Raw genomic sequence first — 20,723 nt, 5'->3', positions numbered from 1 at the left:
TAGAGAAAAGCCCTCATCCGACACACTACAAATGAGTGTCTAGCAGGAAAAAACTAAGGAGAAAGCCGCTCACCCAGGTCTCTGTCAGAAGCTGAACGCTAGTGGCGGAGGAGCAGCAAAGCAGGAAACGGTCACTTTCCGCCAGTGAAGAGGGGGCAGAGACTAGAGAGGCTCAACAGCCGCAACGGGCTTACTGGGCAGGTCAAAGTGGAGCGCTCTGGGCCCCAGTGGAAGGGTTGGCATTTCCATGGAAGAGTTCCCAGAAAAGCACGTTTCCATTGCTGAGAGAGGACTAGCTTGCTTATTTACAGAAGTAAGGGTTTTAAGAAGTTAGAAACTTGAACATCTCCTTTCATTCTCTGAGAGGAATGAACCAAATCACTGGCTAGATTCTTCTATACGCCCCTAAGCGATTCAGAACTCTGAGGGCTGAGGACTGCTCTAGAGCAGAGGAATAAAATACGAAGCAAACCCTGGCCACTCTGAAAAGTGCTCACTGATGAGGTCTAGAAGCTTTAGTCAGCTCTTCATGCTGCCACTCCTCCACACGTTGGAAGTTTTAACACTCTCACAAACATTAAGATGGTGAAACGGTTTGAGCTACCAGAACAGAAAGTGCCACAATTTCCAAATGTGCTGTGAAAAAAAAAAATAGACAATTTTCACTGACTTTACAGACAAGCCCAAGTGCGGATATTTTCATATCGTGTCCTTACTTACATGCGTGTCCCTTGCGCTTGGCACAGAGAGAGCTTGGCAGATGGGCAGGCATGGCAGGTGATGGGAGAAAGCCCTGGGCAGGGCAAGGTGATGGCCGAGGGTGGGAGTGTGGCTATAAAATCTCTGTGCCTGGCTCAGAAGATGGAAAATTACTGGCAAGAAGGGGTGTGTTTTTTTACATTTATATCATGGAACTTGCAGTCTCATCTGGAAAGGGATGGCTAGAAAAAAGCTGGGGCCTGCAGGCACTCACCGAGTAAGAGAGCCGACAATCACCAAACTGAATGTTTATTTAAACAACGTTAATGACGGTCTTCCCTCGTGCATGTCCCCTTTCTACCTTCAGGAAGGCTTCTGGAACTTTAGAAAATGGAAAGGTTTTTTCAATAACTGGCTGAATCTGTAAAACACAAGAAAGGTTGACCGGTGGGTAAGAAAACCTACATTGCTCACCATAGATAATGAAGTTTACACAGGCACTTAGTTTCTCAGCGGCGTCAGCCGGCCGCTGGCTCTCGGGTCTGGGCCGGGCGGCAGCTGCGCTGCTGCCCCTCCTGCTTCTCTGCCTCCTACAGTGCAGCCCACCCAACAATCTGCCTTACTCCTGCTCCACACGGTGAGCAGAGCCCCTCCACAGCGCCCAAAGCCAGCACCCGCTAGCCACCACCATCCTGACCTCAGCCCTCTGCAGACCCCGACTCTACCAAAACGGGGTACTTGTCTGAGTGTGGGCCGTGTGCGCCTCTCCTCTGTGACATCTACCGCGTGTCCAGCCTAGGTCTCACCCAAGCCTGCCTGACCCATGGTCTGCAGTGTGTCCAGAGGACCGGTGTGGCCTCTTCACAGACCGCCTGCTACAGCTGGATGCACATCTCAGCCATGCTGTCCTGTGTGGCAGACACCAAAGAAGGCATCCAAAGGGTCCTGCCGTGCAGGCAGTGCACAGGATAGGGATAGGTTTCATAAAATTTGTTAACTCTTCGGCATATCTGCTTGAGCAAAGCTGAGCGCATCGTGGAACAGGCCACCTCCTCTGTATTCCCTACAATACCCAGCACAAGGTCAGGGACACGGCAGGAGCTTAATAAATGTCACTTAGGTGAAAACTAGTAGGGGCCCATCTGTGGCTGGGGCGGCCCTGGGGGCTTTGCTGGGCTGCAGAGCTGGTTAGAATTTATGGGAATGCCAGCTCGTAAAGGCTGGCATACTGCTGGCTCTGTGTGGTGTATCGTTAGCGCTGCCAGCAACTGCCTTTGAAACTGGGACCAGTTAGCGTTCTCTCTCCCCATGCACACATCTGACTGAACTCATCCTTTTTAAAACTTGAAGCAAAAATCAGTAACTATCCACTTGGCATCTCAGTGAACTATCTCCCACTGCTCCACAGGCAGGAATCAGTTGTCAGAAGGCATGAGCTTACATCTTGCAACCCTTTTACAAGAGGAAGGAGTACATGCTCTTGTGGTATTCAGATGGGCTTTCCTCTTGTGTGAATTTCATAGCCCCGCCACCAGAGAGCATCTCAGACCCCCGAAGTTCCCTTCTCCAAAACACCGACAAAATTTCTGTACTTATGAACCACGATAAGCTCATAACAGCACCAGCATGGGCTGTCCTCACTATGTGCCAGGCACTCTGAGTGCTCTATTTTTTTTTTTACCTCATTTAATCCCGACAGCCACCTTATGAGGCAGGTACTATTGTTATTCCTTTTTCACAGATGGATACGTTAAGGCAGAGTTAAATCACCAATGTCACGTAACTGTTGAGTGGTAAGACAGGCTTTGAGCTGGTACCAGAGTGTCTGCTCTCCCCACTATACACTAAACCTTCTGTACATCATCAGCTGCTTTCCATATCTACTCCTAAAATCTTAAGGGGAGAGAAAGCTAACCAAGGATTATATGGATTCATCACAGCCTGCATCTTGGCTGGCCTGCCAGCCATGTTAATGGACCATGTTAATTGGCCATGCCAGCTCAGGATCCAGGCTGTGTCCAGGTCACTGAGAGCCCAAGCGTGGTCCTTTGGCCACCACTCCCACTGGACCTATGGAGGACACCACTGGTTTATAACTGTGGCCCTCCCCAGCAAGCTGAGCATGACCTCAACACAGCTGCCGCTATGAACAGAACAGATCTGAGCCAGCCTGTTGGAGGAAACCTACTTGCTTGTCTGGTAGAAGAGTGGAGAGCATCCAAGCTGTTCCAGCATGTCCCACCCGGAACCTTCTGAACCCAGCCGCTGGGACATTGCTTTCTGGATGCTGATTGCCTGAAAAGGAATCAGCTGAATGCATCCTTAAAATGCAGAGTTCTTGGTCTCCTGTTAGACCAACTCCATCAGAATCTCTAGGGGAAAACAGTTCTGCACATCAGAGCGGGAATCACTACAACCTTTCGCCTTATGCTGAGGGTTCCTGACTTGTGTCAATCAGGGGCACATCCACCCACTCCATAGAGGCTGAGCGTCTTTCTTCTAAGTGCCAGGCGCTGACGCAGAGCAGCACACAAACCAGGCACCTGAGAGAGAAATCAAGAAAGGAGGCAACAGGGACTAACTCATCACGGAGCAACCACAGCAGCGTTATGGGGAGCCGCTCCAGAATGAGGGGCTGCCTGGCAGGCTCCACCCACTTTAGAACCTGGCCAGAGACGCAGAGTCTGAACTGATGACCCACGCAGCTGGCGGCGACGGCATGCTTTAATCTGGCTGGTCAGGCCCATTGTGGCGGATAATCCACTGGGGCTGACTGGGGCATAACGGGCATTCAGCTCTTCCCGAAAGTGACAATGAAGAAGAGGCTTTCAATGAACAGGCAGGCAAATGCCACTGCTGGCTGAATATGTGACATCAAACAGAGATTAACAGCATAAAGAGGCAGTGTCTACGCGCAGCCTCACACCAGACCCAGAATGCTTGTTTGTGATGGACAAAGGGATCAGAGCAAAAACCCAGAGAGGGGAAACAAAGGTTACCCACGACACGGTGGGGACGCTGCTGCAATGACTGCTGCAGCCCGGCCCACTCATGGAGCCCTGGTATAAAGTGGCGGGCTGCACACAGCACTTGGGGGCGATGCAGGCGCGCAGGGACCGAAGCTCACTGGGAGCCCACGGCTGCAGCATTCCAGCATCCCAGTCTCGGACCCAAATCCAAGCTCTCCTGATGGCCCTTCCCTTCCTTAAACAAAGGGTGCATAAAGCCAGGCCCTGACATCCTTCCCTGAGAACAGGACCAGGGGAGGGACCTCGGGCTCCCTGGAGCAGCCGGGAACACTGTTGTCAGCAGCAGTTGGGAAGCCTCCCACCTCCGAGGCAGAAACCCTCTTGCTGAGAGCTGGTGGGGAGGGGACGCCCCCAGGCAGGCCCAGTGGCCAGGGGAGGCTCTCCCTCAGTCCCCACTTCTTGCAGGAATCACTGAACAGTAGAGCCCAACAAGGGTGGGAGGAGTCAGGGGATCTCTGAGCCAGCCTGCTGGACAGATTGGAAACTGAAGTGCATGTGGTTACGGGCTAAGTTCAAGGTCAGAGCTCTTAGCAAAAGAGCAGAGGGCGGATCCTGGACCCCCGATGTCATCACTGCACAGCTTAGGGACACTTTGGGGAGGGAACTCTGAGTCTGTCACCTCTTCCCCAGACCCTCAGCTACAGCCTCTACCAGGCACAGAAACTGACCTCAGAGTGTGGGGAGTATGAGGGGACAGAGGCCCAGGGTGACCTAAAGTCCTTGGCATGATCCCAGTGCACCACCGGAGACAGGCCCAGGGCCCACGGTAGGGGCAGCAGGGCCACAGCTGACCACCATTTCATGGAAAGGGGTAGCTCTGAGTTCCTCCACAGGGCCAGGACTTCCAGAGTCAGGATGAAGGGGGAAAAGGAGGCTTAACCTAAGGAGATATGAGGAAGGAAAGGGTGGGCTTTGCTCAGACTTGCTATTTCTGAACTCCCTGGACCCAGATGGAAAACTCAAGGTTGGAAGATAGGAGGTGTGATTAGGAGGTGAGATGGGAGGGGGAGGGTGCAGGAGGAGGCTACTCCCCAAGGGAGTAAACATACCCATTCTGGAAGCATCCCAGGACTGTCCCTAGGCCCCCTTGAAAAAAGGCACTCAGAGCCAGAAGGTAAGAGGAGAAACTCGGCCTGTCTCCCCACAGAAACAACTCCAGACGCATCTGAAAAACTTCAGCAGCATCAAGGCTATGAGGGCCAGGAGGTACCTGCCACATCTGGCAAGCTGGCGCTCTCCTAGCGGTCCCAGAGACTCAGTCCCTAACCACCACATTCTTTCTATGGGGGAGAGCGGGAATCCAGTTGCAAATGAAGGAGTTTAAAGTTTTGGAATACAGTTCATTGCAAAATTAGGGCCCAACCATTCCAAGAGGGGTCTGGAAAATCATCTGCCTCAGAACCTACGGCACGCTCCACAGCTGTCCTGGCCAAAACCGTGCCTGAGCCACGGGCGGCAATCTGCATTTAATCAAAAGTAAGGAAAATTAACAATCTGCCCCTTCAGTAGCACCAGCCACATTTCAAGTGTTCAACGGTCACATGTGGCTAGTGGTTACCACACTAGGCAATGCAGACAGAGACCAGTACTATTCATGCAGAAAGTTCTGGTGAACAGTGCTCAGGATGCAACTCAGCATGGCCAACGCATCTCTCCACACCCTACCGAGCAACGCAAAATGCCTACCAGCCCTCAGTAACGGTTTTGAATTAAATTCAAATAAGCTCCATAGGGACTATGCTGATGCTGGCTAAAATAAATAAACCAAGATATGAACAACATCACTCAACCAAGACATCTGGTTGGTCACCTAGGCTCTTGAATGGACCTGTGGACTCAAATGGCCTTAATAACACAAAGAACACAGGTGGGCATACACATACTCAGGAAGATGGAAGTGTCCAAAGGATCCCATACTTGAGCCCTAGCCATCGAGTTCCCCTCCTCAGGGGCAGCAACCAATAGTTCAAGTTTCTTTCATGTCTTTTGATGTTTCATGCATTGTGGTAGGCACCCCAACACCAACAGTTAGCTAAGAAGTATTAAGAACAGGAAATGTTTATGGTGCTTAGAAAATGCCAATAAACTTCAGGTGTAAGGCACAATTTCAGTTTCAGCCCATTAAACTCAATGTGCTAATTACATGTTACATGTACAAAAAATCATGTTTTTGTTTCACCCTACTGAATCACAGAACATCTTTGGAATACCCAAGAAACTGTTAATGATGGTGGTCTGACAAGAAGCAGCTCCATGACTGAGGGACAGGAGTCAAAGGAGATTCTGTGAGATAACTTTTCCTACCTTTTGGATTTAGAATCTTACAGATGTATTATTCATTCAAAAACTTCAGGCATTTTAAAGGAATAGGCTCTTCTGGTTCATGGCTGTACACTGTCAAATAACAACTCCAGGTCATCTATTGGACACCTGCTAATTAGATTCATCAAGCACTCAGCCAAAGCCTGGAAGGATTTCAATGTCCTCGTCCAATTTAACAAGCTTTACTAACCACATGATATGTAAGTAGATCGGTTCTGTTATCCTTTCCAATCTTCCAGTGCAGACAGGCAACGACCTCTCACACCCACAACAAAGCAGGATGCACGGGACAGCTGACCTTTTGTGGATCCAGGGTCACATATCAATCACCACAGTCCCAGAGCCCTTCAGGGTCAGAAATGAGCCCAAACGGCCCTGGTGAGAGAAGAGGATCAAAGGCCAGAGGACCACCTCCTCAGTCACCCTGGAGGAGGACATGGCACCCAAAGGGCATCTTTATTTATTTCTACTATGTCCTCTGTCAGCCATGCCACCTGGTATCTACCAGATTTAGTGGGGACACATACACAAGTCACCTCTCTTCTCTGTTGCATAAGTAGTAATTTCTAGATAGAGTCACAATATTTCGAACACAGAAGGGTGATGATAAGCATGTGGTCAGTCTGGAGCAGAGGTTAGGACAAGTGTGGTGACTTACAGAGGACGGGGACCCTCTAAGGATGGGGCTCCATCCCCATTCAGCACTATGTAGAACTATGGACCATATTATCTGATGACAGCTCACCTCCTTCTTCCTAGAAGTAAAATAAGCCCCTCCTAACCTGCCTGTTGAGAAATCTGTATGCAGGTCAGGAAGCAACAGTTAGAACTGGACATGGAACAACAAACTGGTTCCAAATAGGAAAAGGAGTACGTCAAGGCTGTATATTGTCACCCTGCTTATTTAACTTATATGCAGAGTACATCATGAGAAACACTGGACTGGAAGAAACACAAGCTGGAATCAAGATTGCCGGGAGAAATATCAATAACCTCAGATATGCAGATGACACCACCCTTATGGCAGAAAGGGAAGAGGAGCTAAAAAGCCTCTTGATGAGAGTGAAAGAAGAGAGTGAAAAAGTTGGCTTAAAGCTCAACATTTAGAAAACGAAGATCATGGCATCTGGTCCCATCACTTCATGGGAATTAGATGGGGAAACAGTAGAAACAGTGTCAGACTTTATTTTGGGGGGCTCCCAAATCACTGCAGATGGTGACTGCAGCCATGAAATTAAAAGACGCTTACTCCTTGGAAGAAAAGTTATGACCAACCTAGATAGTATATTCAAAAGCAGAGACATTACTTTGCTGACTAAGGTCTGTCTAGTCAAGGCTATGGTTTTTCCTGTGGTCATGTATGGACGTGAGAGTTGGACTGTGAAGAAAGCTGAGTGCCGAAGAATTGATGCGTTTGAACTGTGGTGCTGGAGAAGACTCTTGAGAGTCCCTTGGACTGCAAGGAGATCCAACCAGTCCATTCTGAAGGAGATCAACCCTGGGATTTCTTTGGAAGGAATGATGCTAAAGCTGAAGCTCCAGTACTTTGGCCACCTCATGCGAAGAGTTGACTCTGATGCTGGGAGGGATTGGGGGCAGGAGGAGAAGGGGACGACTGAGGATGAGATGGCTGGATGGCATCACGGACTCGATGGACGTGAGTCTGAGTGAACTCCATGAGATGGCGATGGACAGGGAGGCCTGGCGTGCTGCGATTCATGGGGTCGCACAGAGTCGGACACGACTGAGCGACTGAACTGAACTGAACTGGACTGGGAGATGTGTGGAGAACCTTACAGAGAGGCACTCAATTCCAGTCGTGACAAGGCTGCCCCTGTTCACCCAGTACACATCAACACTTAGAAATCTGAGAAAAGGCATGCAAACTTGGGACCGAAATATTCTGGAAAGAGCAATGAGCCACTTTCTATCATAGCTTCCTTGCCTGTGATAGTACAACTACAAACAAAAACTAAATGCACAAAAAAGCAACCAGTAATTTCCTAAAAACATTCTTTTCCAAAACCAAAGTGGAAAGATGAAATGGGCCAGAGAGGGGCAGGTGCCAACACAGGAAAACCCGTCTCAAGAGGCTCTTTCCACGTGGCTTAGCGAGGATCACGTGGTATGCCTTGCTCCAACTCTTTCCCTGCCCACCGTAAAATGACAAGGACATGACAATTTTAAGCTCAAGTCCCAGATCAGCTTCAAGCACTAAGCACGCAGCTTCGTGGTAGGGAGGGAAAAGTGCAGGACTGGAGTCAGGAAGTATGAGCTCTGGTCCCACTTCTGCAAACTTGAACGTGTCCCTTTATCCTTTTGAGCCAGTTTTCTTATCTATAGAATGATAATCATTGTATCTATGACCTCATGCAACCCTCAGGGTATATAATTTTCCTCATTCTGTAATTCTCTATTAATTTCTCAATAAAAATCATAAATATCAGCAGCAGAATATGAATTTGCTTCCAGAGATGGCATGTCTGGGCCATGAAAACCACGTAAGAACTTAAACAAGCAGGTAGTAGCCGAGGAGTCTTTCTCAACTTCCATCAACCCTGGGAGGCCTACTGACACTCAAAAACTAGGCTTTAGAGAGCAGTCCCTCACCATCAAGTCAGGACAGATTCAAACAGAAATAACAACCAGCTGTCTCCACCAAAATCTCCATCAATTCTGAACCATGTCCTGCCCACTGACCCTCTCAGACGTACCATTTATTCGCCATCAATTTTATTACACTGGCCTGGGAACAAGAGACCCGGTGACCCAACTTATGGTCCAGTTCTATTGAGGTTTAGAGTCACAGTGTTTGTTCCCCTTGCTCATCTGGAAATCTGCTTGCCTCCAAAGCAGCCTCACCCTCAGAAGCTTAAGAAGCAATTCAGCTGTAAACTCACAAGACTATCCCCACCTTTGTGCAATGACTGTCTTCATGGTACCTTTCAGGACTACTATCAAAATGTTAGCAGCCTAGCTGTAGATACCAGCTCTACTGCCATCTAACCAAGTGTCTCTGAGAAAAGCATATAAGCTCTCTGGGCCTGCCTCTCATCTTAAACCAAGGGGGCTGCCCTAGATGGCATATGCTCTTTCTCATATGCAGCCGTCTGTGCCTGTGATTCCCATGGAGACAGCCCAAAACACAGCATTTGAATTTGGCATATAAGGCAGTGTGGACACTGGCCGAGCCTACCTCTGTAGAGCTCCCACTGACTGGGCTTGCTAGGAAGGTCACCCAGGTGGCCAGGGACACCCTGGCAACACACTCACCTTTCCCGCCTCCACCAGTTCCGCAATGTCATCTAGACATGGACCGCTGGCCATGAAAAAGGCCCAGCGATAATGGACTCCTTGCCAGAAATGCTAAAAAGAAAACAAAACATGTCAAATTTCAGAAAGGAAGAAATCTGACTAAATGCAAATTTAGGGAAACGTATTTCCTGGATGACTAAGACAGACAAACTGCTTTCCCATCTCACGCTGCCACAGTGAGCTGTACACCCAGCATGGTGATGGACAGACAATAGATGCTCCTGAGTGTTTCATAACTGAGTGAGTGAACAGAGATACACCCACGTGAACTCGGGCTTCTTCCCCAAGTGGTACTGTCAGGCAGGCAAGCACAGGAAAGCTCTTTTTTCAAGGGCAGTCTCACTAGTCTCACACACTCGGTTTCTCCCCTAGGAGATATGAGGGGCTGAGACCTCTAGACTTTCCCTACCAAGATGTGAATAAAGCCCCGAGGCACCAGAAAAGAGGTTTTACCTAATTCAGGAATGCTTCAAGGGCATAAGGTACCAAAACATGACCTTAGACAAGAAATCCAATCACAATTTTTTTTTTTTCTGGCGCAGAGGAATAAGACAGTTTTAAAAGCAAAATGAAGTGTAAAGTTCCTCATGAGTCATGGCTGGACCTTCCCCTATAATTACACCAAGTCCCAAGTCACTGAATGCTATGATGGGACAAAATGCGCCCCCCAGATGAAGATTAGCAAAAATCTTATACCAAGAAGGTTCAAGACCACTCTACTGCCATACCCACTTTTGATTATTCTTCAAAACAGAGATTATCAAAACAGCAAGTGAGCTGAGGTTCTCTGTGATACCTTAATGACCGCCCCCCCCCCCAACTAAACGTCATCAGATGAGAGCGATCCAGAGGTAAGATGGGGCCAGCCAGTGGCCACCTGCCACCTCCCTCCCCACACCTGCCCACCACCGTCGGGCGAGCACAGGCTTTCTGCACTGAGCTCACTACTGCCTCACATCTCAGCATGACGATCAGCTACCATCTCGGCACGAAGCCGGCAGGGGCAACAGAACTCTCCTGCTCCGCCTCAGGCCTCAATGGTTGTGTCACATAGGTCAAGTTACCTCTTTCAGCCTGTATCCTGGCCTGCAGGGTGGGGGCACCACCACCTTGCTGATGGGGATGTTGGAGGGACTAAATGCAAATGTATGCAAAGTATCTGACCCAGGAAGGATTCGACAAGTATTTATCTAGTGCTGAAAGTAAAGCTTGTTGAGGAAAGACTGGGGCAATGCAAACCAGTCTTTAAGACCGCGGAGAAACAGACAAACCCAACCTGCTGTCGAGGCAGAGCTTCACAACGGATGTGCCCAGAATGGCTTACTGGTTTGGCTGAGTGACCCCCTAGCTCATTGTCCAACCTGGAACACTGTTAAGAGTTAAAGGGGTCACTGGTAATCATTATCCCAGGACCACAGATGCAAACAGACCCAAGCTCACCCCAGAGTAGGGATGACAAGGCCTTGGAGTAGCAGGGCAGAGCCCGGGCTGACAGAAGTCTCCACATGGTATGCTCTTGGCTCAGGGTGCTCTCAGTATGCCGTTTAAATACTATCATCATCTCCTGTGTGTGTTACAGCATGAAAGAGGTCAGGAAGCACTGGTCTAGGGAACTAAAACAAAACCAAATTTGAAGGCTCAGGCAGCTAGACAAGAGGCATTGTCTGTCCCAAGCTTACAGCAGGTCCAGTTAATTATAATCACAGGAGACCTCTTCATGTACTTGTCCATAAGGCCTGGCCTTATCAACTACAATTAAAACATTCTGGTAACTAATCAGGGTTTTAAGGAAGGAACAGCAATGCTCACAGCTGCCGGATCCACGGTTCTTCACGGCAGGTTGCTCTGTACCGTGAAACTTCTGGTCTGCAACAGCAGAATTGTTATGTTCTGCTCTAAGGGATGTGCGATTTCTTTTGTTTCCAGGCCATTACAGGAGAGAGTAAACCAACGCAGGCAGGCACTACAATGAGGCTTTAACTGTGCACATTCTCAGGAAGACATCAGAAACTCCTTAAAAGGTTTTCGCATGAGATTACCACTATCATCTTTCCAGAAAGGGAGAGGGGAAAATGAAGAGAGCTAGGCCTGTTTTACTCTCAGAGGACAACTCTGAAGCTCAACTTGTTAAGAGGTCTCCCTGGAACACCAACTGTGAAATCTTACGGAAAACTTAAACTTCTATGTTAAAGCACTTGGGAAGCCTGGGTTTGATGAAAAGGGAAAGAAGAGACAAAGGACAGCTGAGACTCCTCTCTCCACAACAAAGCGCCCTGTGGACACTGCTCCCAGGTGCCGTCTGAACCAAGTGAAAGGAAAGAACCTGGAGCACACTGCCCGGCTGGTTCACTCCTGTCGCCCAGACCCAGTTCCTAAGGACTGAGCAGCCTCTCCTCCATCACGGCCCTTCTACCCCACCTCTAAGGACTAGGTCAGTACAGAGCATTTGAGAAACTTAAAGTCCTAAACTCCACCCCCAAAAGCTTCCAAATTAATGTCTAGAATCAGGAAGAAGCTGAAGATACTTATTGAGCCAGTCGCCTTGCAAATATGGGGCAGTATAGCTCAACATACAATCTTTTTACCCTCGAAGAAACTTCTATTGCCTTTCTCCTAAGCCTGAAGTATTTTGCCTAATTAAAAAAAAAAGCATGTATCTTTATTTTTTTATATCACTTATTCCATTTGGGGTACTGGCATATCCCATTGTTGCTACCATGAAAACAGCTGGCTCTATGCTGTCTTAATAAAACTTCCACCCTCATACACAAGAGACTTATGTATTAAGATGGAGAAACAGAGAGAGAACCATCAGGCACAGACAAGCAAAAAACAGAGGTTGTATCAGACGGAATCGAGAGAAGTAATATAGCTAATCATAAAGGCTAACATTTAATAAGCACATTTTGGTACTAGGCATTGTGCCAAGTTCTTCACATGGAAGATTTCATTTAATTCCTACAATACACAGTAAGGGAGACACCATGAGCTGCATCTCACAGGTGAAGATGCTGAGGCTTAGTGACACTAAGTCGTTTTCATGGGTTACACAGCTACTAAAGGGGAGGCAAAATTTGTAGCCAGTCAGTATGGGACTCCAGAGTTTCTTTTCTCTTGGAGGAGAAAAGGCTCAGAAGAAACTCAATCCCAGAAGCCTGAGGTGCCTGCTGGCTCTCGCCAACCAAGACTCTCCTCCTACCTTCAGCGTCTTAGAACCCACGGTGACGCCTGTCTGCAGCATGCCGTCCGCGATGCCCAACCGGTCCATGTTCAGGAGGAAAGGAGTCACCAGCGTCACATACGTGGCTCCCGACCACTTCTTGAGGACATTTAGAGCCCAGGTTTCGGTAGCTCCACCAACATTGTCGAGGATAAAGTCAAACCTGGAGAGGAAGAACCATATCAAAACACCCTGGTCAGCCTTTACCCAGGGCTCCAAGCCACCTTCACTCCCTCCGCCAGGTAGCTCCATGGTTTGTTTCTGCGACAGCTCACAACAGCAGAGGGATGGCTGCTCGGACAAATGAGAAAAGGCACATCTACTTACTGGGCTTTCTCCAAGGGAAGTCAAATGTGATTTTTTTTTTCAATCACAAAATCATCTTATTTTTTAATACTTTAAGAATGACTTAAACAAGTGGTTTTCAACTGAGAGTGATTTTGGTCCCCAGGAGACATATTAGGTAATGTTTTGAGAGATTTTTAGTTGTGACAATTGGGGGAGGTGGTGGTAAGAGGCTGGGGGTGATGATAAAACATCCTAAAACACACACAAAATAAGTATCCAGCCCCAAAACGTCAATAGTTGAGAAACTAAGGTTGCCAAGGCTGAGACACCTTGACTCAAGCTTTATAGAGAACTGCAAAGCTGTTCATCCAGTATAAGTCACAGTACTCTTTAGTGCATGTGAATACTTAAGACAGGAGTGTATTAGATTTTGACCCACGTGAGTGATTTGCTTTTATTCCCTTCACAATCAGATCTGCGTGTAGAAGCATCCTCCTCACCTTCTGGAATTTTCTTTTGGTTTCATGTACAACATCAGCACAATGCCTACAGAGAAATCAACAGCCTGCTCTCAACCTTCAGTTCTGCTCTAACATGCAAAAAATACCCAGTCATGATGCAATCCACAGGAATTAACAGATATTCAACTCCTTAAATCTAATCTAAAATTGCTGTAATCATCACATTTTACTTAAAGGGGATAAAACCCAAAGAAGTTTTAAAATACTTTTGAAAACAAAGATCTATTTAGAGAATACATGCTTATACATCAAGCAAGCTAATAGAGGAATTCCTTTTCCGCAAACCCTTTTTCCCTTCTAAATTCATCTTCATGAAGTCAAACATCAAAGCTTCTAAAACCGACTTTGGCCAACTTTGTGGCCCTTGAGTCTTTCATGGGACTAAACTAAACAAGAGCAAATAAAAACTGAAGCATATGAAGTGCAGAAGAGTGAGCTTACTAGGTTATGCTTCTCATTAGGAAAAAAAGACTAACCGAAAATTCTTTTCATAAGTTTCTACTTTTAAGTTCCTATTTCATTCCCAATTTTAGATAAACAAATATGATGATACTTAATTTAGATAAAACTTAAGGGCAGCCTGAAACCAAAAGGCACCCAGTCATGTCCAACTCTTTGTGACCCCGTGGAATATACAGTCCATGGAATTCCCCAGGTCAGCATACTGGAGTGGTAGCCTTTCCCTTCTCCAACCCAGGTCTCCCACATTGCAGGCGGATTCTTTACCAGCTGAGTCACAAGGAAAGCCTGAGAATACTGGAGTGGGGAGCCTATCCCTACTCCAGCAGATATTCCTGACCCAGGAATCGAATCGGGGTCTCCTGCATTGCTTGTAGGTGGATTCTTTACCAACTGAGCTGTCAGGGAAGCCATGGCATTACAGAGGGCAGCCTGCCATTACAGAATTGGCACTGCCTGAGAAAAGGAGTCCAGAGAGCAGGCTGCAGACCCGGCTCTCCCACTGACGATGAAGTGGCGTCATCCTGAGCACGAAAATACTCCCAAATTCTCTGCCCTTTATGTTCTTGACTGTAGCACGACAGAGTAGGGCTGAAGGACTTCAAGGCCCTTTCCTGCTGTAAAATCCTAGGATTCAATTCTAAAAGACTATTTGGAAAGAGGAACAAATTTATTCTAGGTGGATTAAGAGACCAACCTCCAGGCAGAAGCTGCAAAGATCAATTTTAACTAAGCATTCATTCAAAAACTAACAGCCTGCGTTTGTGAGCTAGTGAGGTTCTCTAACTGGAAAAGAGCAAACAGGAGGAGCAAAGCCACTGGACAGAGATGCAGAGGAGCACAGTGAGGTGCAGAGGGGAGGCCGGCCTGTGTGCGTGCCCGCCTTCACCCGCCAGGGCTTCTCTTCTCTGGAGACAGACTGCAGACATGCATAAAACTAGATAGCAGGGAGACGGCCACCTTGGCCTGTCTCCTGCGGCTGTTCCCAGAAGCTGACATTACTACTGTGTGGAAGCCTAGGTCTTTCTCTCTTTTTAAACCTATGAAAATATACTTCTACTTAAAGTGAGCAACCGTAATTAGCTTCTGAAAACTAGGGACTTTTAAAAAAGTCCCATTTTAAGGGACTTTCCTGATGGTCCAGTGGCTAAGACTCCATATTCCCAATGCAGGGGCCCTGGGTTCGATCCCTGGTGGGGAACTAGATCCCACATGCCACAGTTAAGACCTGGCGCAGCCATATGAATAAATAATCTTTAAAAAAAAAAAAACTAATTTAAAAAAGGAAAAATCTTTGCATCAGAAGCAATGAAATAGCTCCTGAGACCCTGCTGCAGCTTTGCCTGGGCTGAGTGAAGACCAGGTTCTGAAACACCTCCCTGTCTCTGCCTGAGCCACAGTCAGGATGGATGGGGGCCTGAGAGAATTCCAGAGTCCGGTCCCACTTGGTATGTTCAATCAAGTAACAGCCTGGCATTCAGGCACAATGACAACATCCATTACTGGTATCTACACAGCCTTTGCTTCTCTGAAACCCCCATTATAAAGGCAAAATACTAATCACATACGTCATGTACTGCTCTAGGTTCTACTCATGGTGACAAATGCCACTGGGGGGAATAAACCTTCCAATACAGCCTTCTTACGCAATGGGGTAAAAGTAAGTTAACTTAAAAAAATAGCAAAAGGCCAGGTAAGCAAAATATCTTCCTTAGTACAAATCACAGTACATGATCATGCTGTATTAATGTCTGGAGGAAAAACAGAAACCAACCTAAACGACCTCTAGTGACACGAAGTGCTTTCACAGACTCTTCTCTAAGATGCCAGCATGACTGTAAGGCCACCAAACCATCTCAGGCATGCATTATCAATCGTCCTTGTTCCCACCTTCCCAATATGTACACTGTTTGGATACATACGGCTTTGAAGATTTCAACTGCTCTTCCACATTTCCGGATTTGTAATCAATCACATCATCTGCCCCAAGCTTCCTCACAAGTTCACTGGCATCCTGGGAGCAGACTGCTGTCACATGAGCATCCCATGCTTTCATTACCTGCCCAAAAAGGAAAAAAAAAAGGGGAGGGGGGCAGAAAAACTGCATTAAACAAAAACAATAGTTGGCACCACATGATATACATACATCAGCTTAATCTCTAGACAATTCTAAGTGCTTTGTCTTAACAAGAACTACAGGAAGCCATCTGCCAGAGGCTAGTAAAAATGATTAAATTTTTGCTCACAAAGAAAGATCCAAGAAACAGATCTCATTTTCCCTGGACGAGACAGTGAGTCGCCTTAATTTCATGAAGTTATAACCAATTCATTTAAAGAAGGGCTCAGAATCTCACCAGCATCACAAAAGACAAAAGTTGATGACCTTAAGCTTAGCATTTTCAATGATGACAAAGGTAACAGGGGAAAAAACACAACGTCCTCAGAAAATAACTATTTCAAATGCCTCCAGAACATAAAAACACAACATCACTTCATTTGCGTCTCCAGTAAGTATAACCTTGAGTCAGACAACTGCATCAAAGCAATCAGATACTGGGCAATAAGTGAAAGGTGCTCTTCAAAACAGGGGAAGAAAATGTGGCCATTTTGCTTCTAAAACATGGATCAGGTCCTCTCCTTTGGAGTAAAAAGACCTAAATAAATGGTTTGTGGGATTTAAAATGCAGATACTTTATATTTTAAAATAACTAGACAAATAAAAAGGATTCAGGATTAAGTATCCAGAAAGCCTCATGCTCCAAAATTGCTGTCATTCTTTCCTACAATGGCAATTTCATACAATTAAAAGGGAGCCATTATCAGCAAAAATCTGAGAACAGTCACTTGGTGTTCACTGAGAAATTTTCAAATGGACAGTTATAGGTCATAACAAATTCGTTGTTTTCTCATTCCTGTCCTCAGTATCAATTTCCCAAGCTTCCTTGATATAAGTTGTAGAGGTTCATTAGAATAAGCGAGATCCATGTTCTGATCACTACTGAAACCCCACTCAGTGACACACACACAAAGGCTGGAGATCTGTTAACTACAAAAAAATAAAGGATTTAAAAACTGTTCATAATCTTATCTAATTTCACTTTTAAAAAGTAATATCAACCAAGGAATATACCCTGGAAATCTGAGGAGGAATTAAAACATTTAAGCTGACATCAAATATGATATTTCATGTTTATGGGCCACAAACAGAGAGACAATTGAGTATAATGACATGTTGCTTTCAACACTGAGTCCTAAACTCAACTCAAATATGTGAAGAATACAATCCAAGGTGAATATCTAGTATCTATAGAAAAAAGAAACTGTCAAGAAAAAAGGAAATTGTGTTCTAAGCACCAATATTTAATTTGTGCTTCTCTTAAATAGTATTAAATATTCAGAAAGAATTTGTCACATCTTGAGAAGTTCAATTAATTTTTTTCCCCAAATTTCTAGATTTTCCTCTCCTACTTAGAACTATTTACTATCACTGCTGTTGTTGGCGTTTAGTCACTTCGTCATGTCTGACTCTTTTGCAAACCCGTGGACTGTAGCCTACCAGGCTCCTCTGTCCATGGGATTCTCCAGACAAGAATACTGGAGTGGGTTGCCATTTCCTCCTCCAGGGAATCTTCCCATCTACTATCACTGCACACTACTGAAAGGTTTTAAAGCAGCTTTAGATTGAAAAACAATTTTATGTAAACTGTTAAAAATAATAAGAAATAATACAGCCCAAGTACAGGAGACGTCTATAAGGCAGACAGCACTCCAACAGGGACAGCAAGCTGGCAGTCACTCCAAGAGCTCTACACCGTGCCCTCTCCCTCCCAAAAGTCATCATCACCCTGATACTTGGAGTAAATCACCTCCTTGCATTTAAAAAAAAAAAAAAAGGCTTTATCATTCAAATATGTATTTCCTAGATACTACAGTTTGGTCTTGTGCATTTTAAAAATATGATGTACTATTTTTTTTTTTTTAAACTATAGGCTCCTCTTCTATCCCCCCTTCACTTAAAATTTATCTGCGAAAGAATCTAGGCCATGTACCCTGCAGAGATTTTCCCTGGAAACTCTGGAATTTCTGCCTGCACACCTGGGACAGTTCTACTTACTACTCTATCCTCTGTTTCCTGTTTACATCCTTTTAGCAATATTAAGAACAGCATCTGCAAATTATAGAAGGCTGAAGCATGTCTGCTTGTTCCTCTTTTTATTAAATCTCAGTGGTTGCTGGTGGTTGCAAAACGGTGCTATTCTCCTTCTCCTGTTTTCACTTAGTAGTTGGAATACTTTTATAAAGAAACACCTCTCCTCATATACTACTTTGTTTATTCAGGTGTACAATTCATATAGAAAGGGCAAATAATTGTTTCCTTTTATTAGTTTATAAAATAATAAATTGGTTTCCTATCCTCTTCCAAGTGACCACTTTCTAAAAACTATCATGAACTCATTTAAGTCATGGATTTAAAAATATTTGGAAGATTTCATTCTTTTGTAACTATCATGACTATTTCTGAAGCTCAAATTGTCTTCTTTGATAACCTTTAGGAATTTCTTCAAGTTGGCATGACTCGACTAGTCTTTACTAACTTCTCCGCTATTTTATATATTCTACGCTCATTCTTGTACGTTTCATGCCATAGATCTGGAATCTGCCATTACTCCAAGGCCCTGAATTTTTATGTGCATGTGAGCAATGATATTTCAAGAGACAGTTTTGCATATATACATACATAAAATAGCTCTTGAGTTCATTTTGATACTTCCAATTCAAACTCCAGACTATCAAGTTTTTACTTAACCTGTATTACATCTGTATCTTCTTTCTTGCACTACTAAAATCTTGATGGTCAAAGACAAAGGGGATTACAGAATTTAAATATACCATAAATACCCAACTGTTCCATTGTATATTACACATATACCAGTCTCTGCATAATAGTACTAAAATCATCCCCAATATGATCAATGAAAGCATTGAAATAATTTTAAATATGCTTTCCCACTATTCCTTTTTAAAAACAGTTGTACTGCTTACTTTGTCAGTCACACACTGTACTCTCTAAGCCCTCATGAAGTTTTAGTTCTACAGATAACTGTATATTTAACATTTACCACCAGTCCTTAGGGTTATGTCTCTCTAGCCGTTTTAGTTTTCAGAAGCTCATTTTCTAGTATATTTCTCAGAAAGAGATCAGAAGAACATACTCAAGTTCTTGCAAGTTATTAACAGTTCGCATATGTCCTTTAGTATACAGAGGCCACTCTCACTGTATATAAAATTTTAGCATATTCTTTCTCAAGTGTCTTAAATGTTACTCTAACTCCAGTCCCACCATTAAAGCACTTATCAAAAAGTGCTGATAACCTAATTTTACTCATATGTCACATTCTTTTTTTTTAAAGATGTCCCAAAGTTTTTTTTATTTTTCTCCTTTTCTTTAAAGGCCAGTAATTTTGCTAGTTCCCTTGATACTGCTCATTCTGGGTCCATGTTCTTCGATAAGCACTCCAGTCATTTAATATGTAATTTCAAATCATTTAACTTCAGGGAAGTGGGGAAGTTTCCTGAATTATGGGTTTTAGCATTTGTTTTATTTCCTGGTTTTGGTTTTCCTCATCAGAGATGCTTATTGATACAGCAGTTTTCTTTCCCATCTTCAATAGATGATGCTTTTCTCTTGAATCTGTCTTTATCTCTTCCTTTCTTTGCAATTTACAATTTTTCCTTTACACATTGTTTCTACTGCTGTGCTGCTTCGGCTTAGTCTAAAGTCATGTCCAACTTTCTGTTACCCCATGGACTATAGCCTGCCAGGCTCCTCTGTCCATGGAATTCTCTAAGCAAGAATACTGGAGTGGTTAGCCTTCCCTTTTCCAGAGGATCTTCCTGACCCAAGGATCGAACTCAGGTCTCCCACACTGTAGGCAGATTCTTTACTGTCTGAACCACCAGGGAAGCCCTCCTTCTAGTTTAGTCTTTTGTTATTTCTCTTTACTTTATTTCTGAGTTTTTCCAATTCTGATTTTTTTTATTCATGTCTTTGTATTTTTAATGTTCTTTTTGGCTTGTTTTGAAATTCTGGGTTTCATTTTGATGTTTTCTCATGTGTTTTCCTTGTCTGTAGATACGTTATTCTTCTATTATTCTTCATTCTTTCTTTTTCTGACAATAACTTTGTATGGGATTTAAACTTGATATTTTTCTATTAATCAATTGTTTAATCTTATTTAAATGTTTTTATTGTGAAACATAACACAGAGAGAAAAGTGTGTGGAATATAAATGTACAGCTTAACAAATTATTACAAAGCAAACACTATCTTAAGCATTGTTCAAGATTAAGAACTAGAATATCTCCCCTCCCCCTCCCAATCAAAACCGTCCTCATTCCCTGAGAAGTAATAACAACTATCAGGGCTTTTACATAAGCCTCCCCTCACCTATTAAAAAAAAAGCTTTTCTATCTAGATAAGCATCCTTAGACACTACTGTTTAGTTTTACTTGTTCTTGAGTATCATTAAATGGAATCCTATAAGTTATACTCTTGTTTCTGACTTTCTTCTACCTGTTCAATTCATCTACTACATTGTACACAACTGTAGTTTGCTTTTTGAAGATGTTTTTGACGTGGACGACTTTTAAAGCCTTTACTGAATTTGTTACAATATTGTTTCTGCTTTATGTTTATGGTTTTGGGGGCATGATGCATGTAGGGTCTTAGTTCCCTGACCAGCGATCAACCCTGCATCCCCTGCATCGGAAGACAGACACCTGGACCACCAGGGAAGTCCCCAGTAGTCTGTTTTCACGGCTGTGTAATAATCCCAACATAAGAATATACTGCAGTTCACTTTCCCAGTT

The 20,723-nt window shown here is 44.8% G+C and overlaps 1 protein-coding gene across 2 annotated transcripts in view; it reads right to left on the bottom strand.

Annotated features, from left to right (window-relative positions):
• Window positions 1-991: 991 nt before the first annotated feature.
• The window catches only part of RTN4IP1 (reticulon 4 interacting protein 1), a 53,056-nt gene continuing 33,324 nt past the window's right edge, over window positions 992-20,723 (bottom strand). For both annotated transcript variants that reach the window (XM_040238566.1, XM_040238567.1), the window contains exons 6-9: window positions 15,776-15,912; window positions 12,565-12,748; window positions 9,324-9,416; window positions 992-1,120 (exon numbers count right to left, since the gene is read on the bottom strand). In XM_040238566.1, coding sequence (XP_040094500.1) covers window positions 1,013-1,120; window positions 9,324-9,416; window positions 12,565-12,748; window positions 15,776-15,912 — 522 coding nt within the window. In that variant the 3' untranslated portion in view covers window positions 992-1,012. The remainder of the gene's footprint in view (window positions 1,121-9,323; window positions 9,417-12,564; window positions 12,749-15,775; window positions 15,913-20,723) is intronic.

The sequence above is a fragment of the Oryx dammah genome, unplaced genomic scaffold (genome assembly GCF_014754425.2).
Source record: "Oryx dammah isolate SB20612 unplaced genomic scaffold, SCBI_Odam_1.1 HiC_scaffold_4, whole genome shotgun sequence".
NCBI classification, from domain to species: Eukaryota; Metazoa; Chordata; class Mammalia; order Artiodactyla; family Bovidae; genus Oryx; species Oryx dammah.
This window is presented reverse-complemented; position numbering and strand designations above follow the sequence as displayed.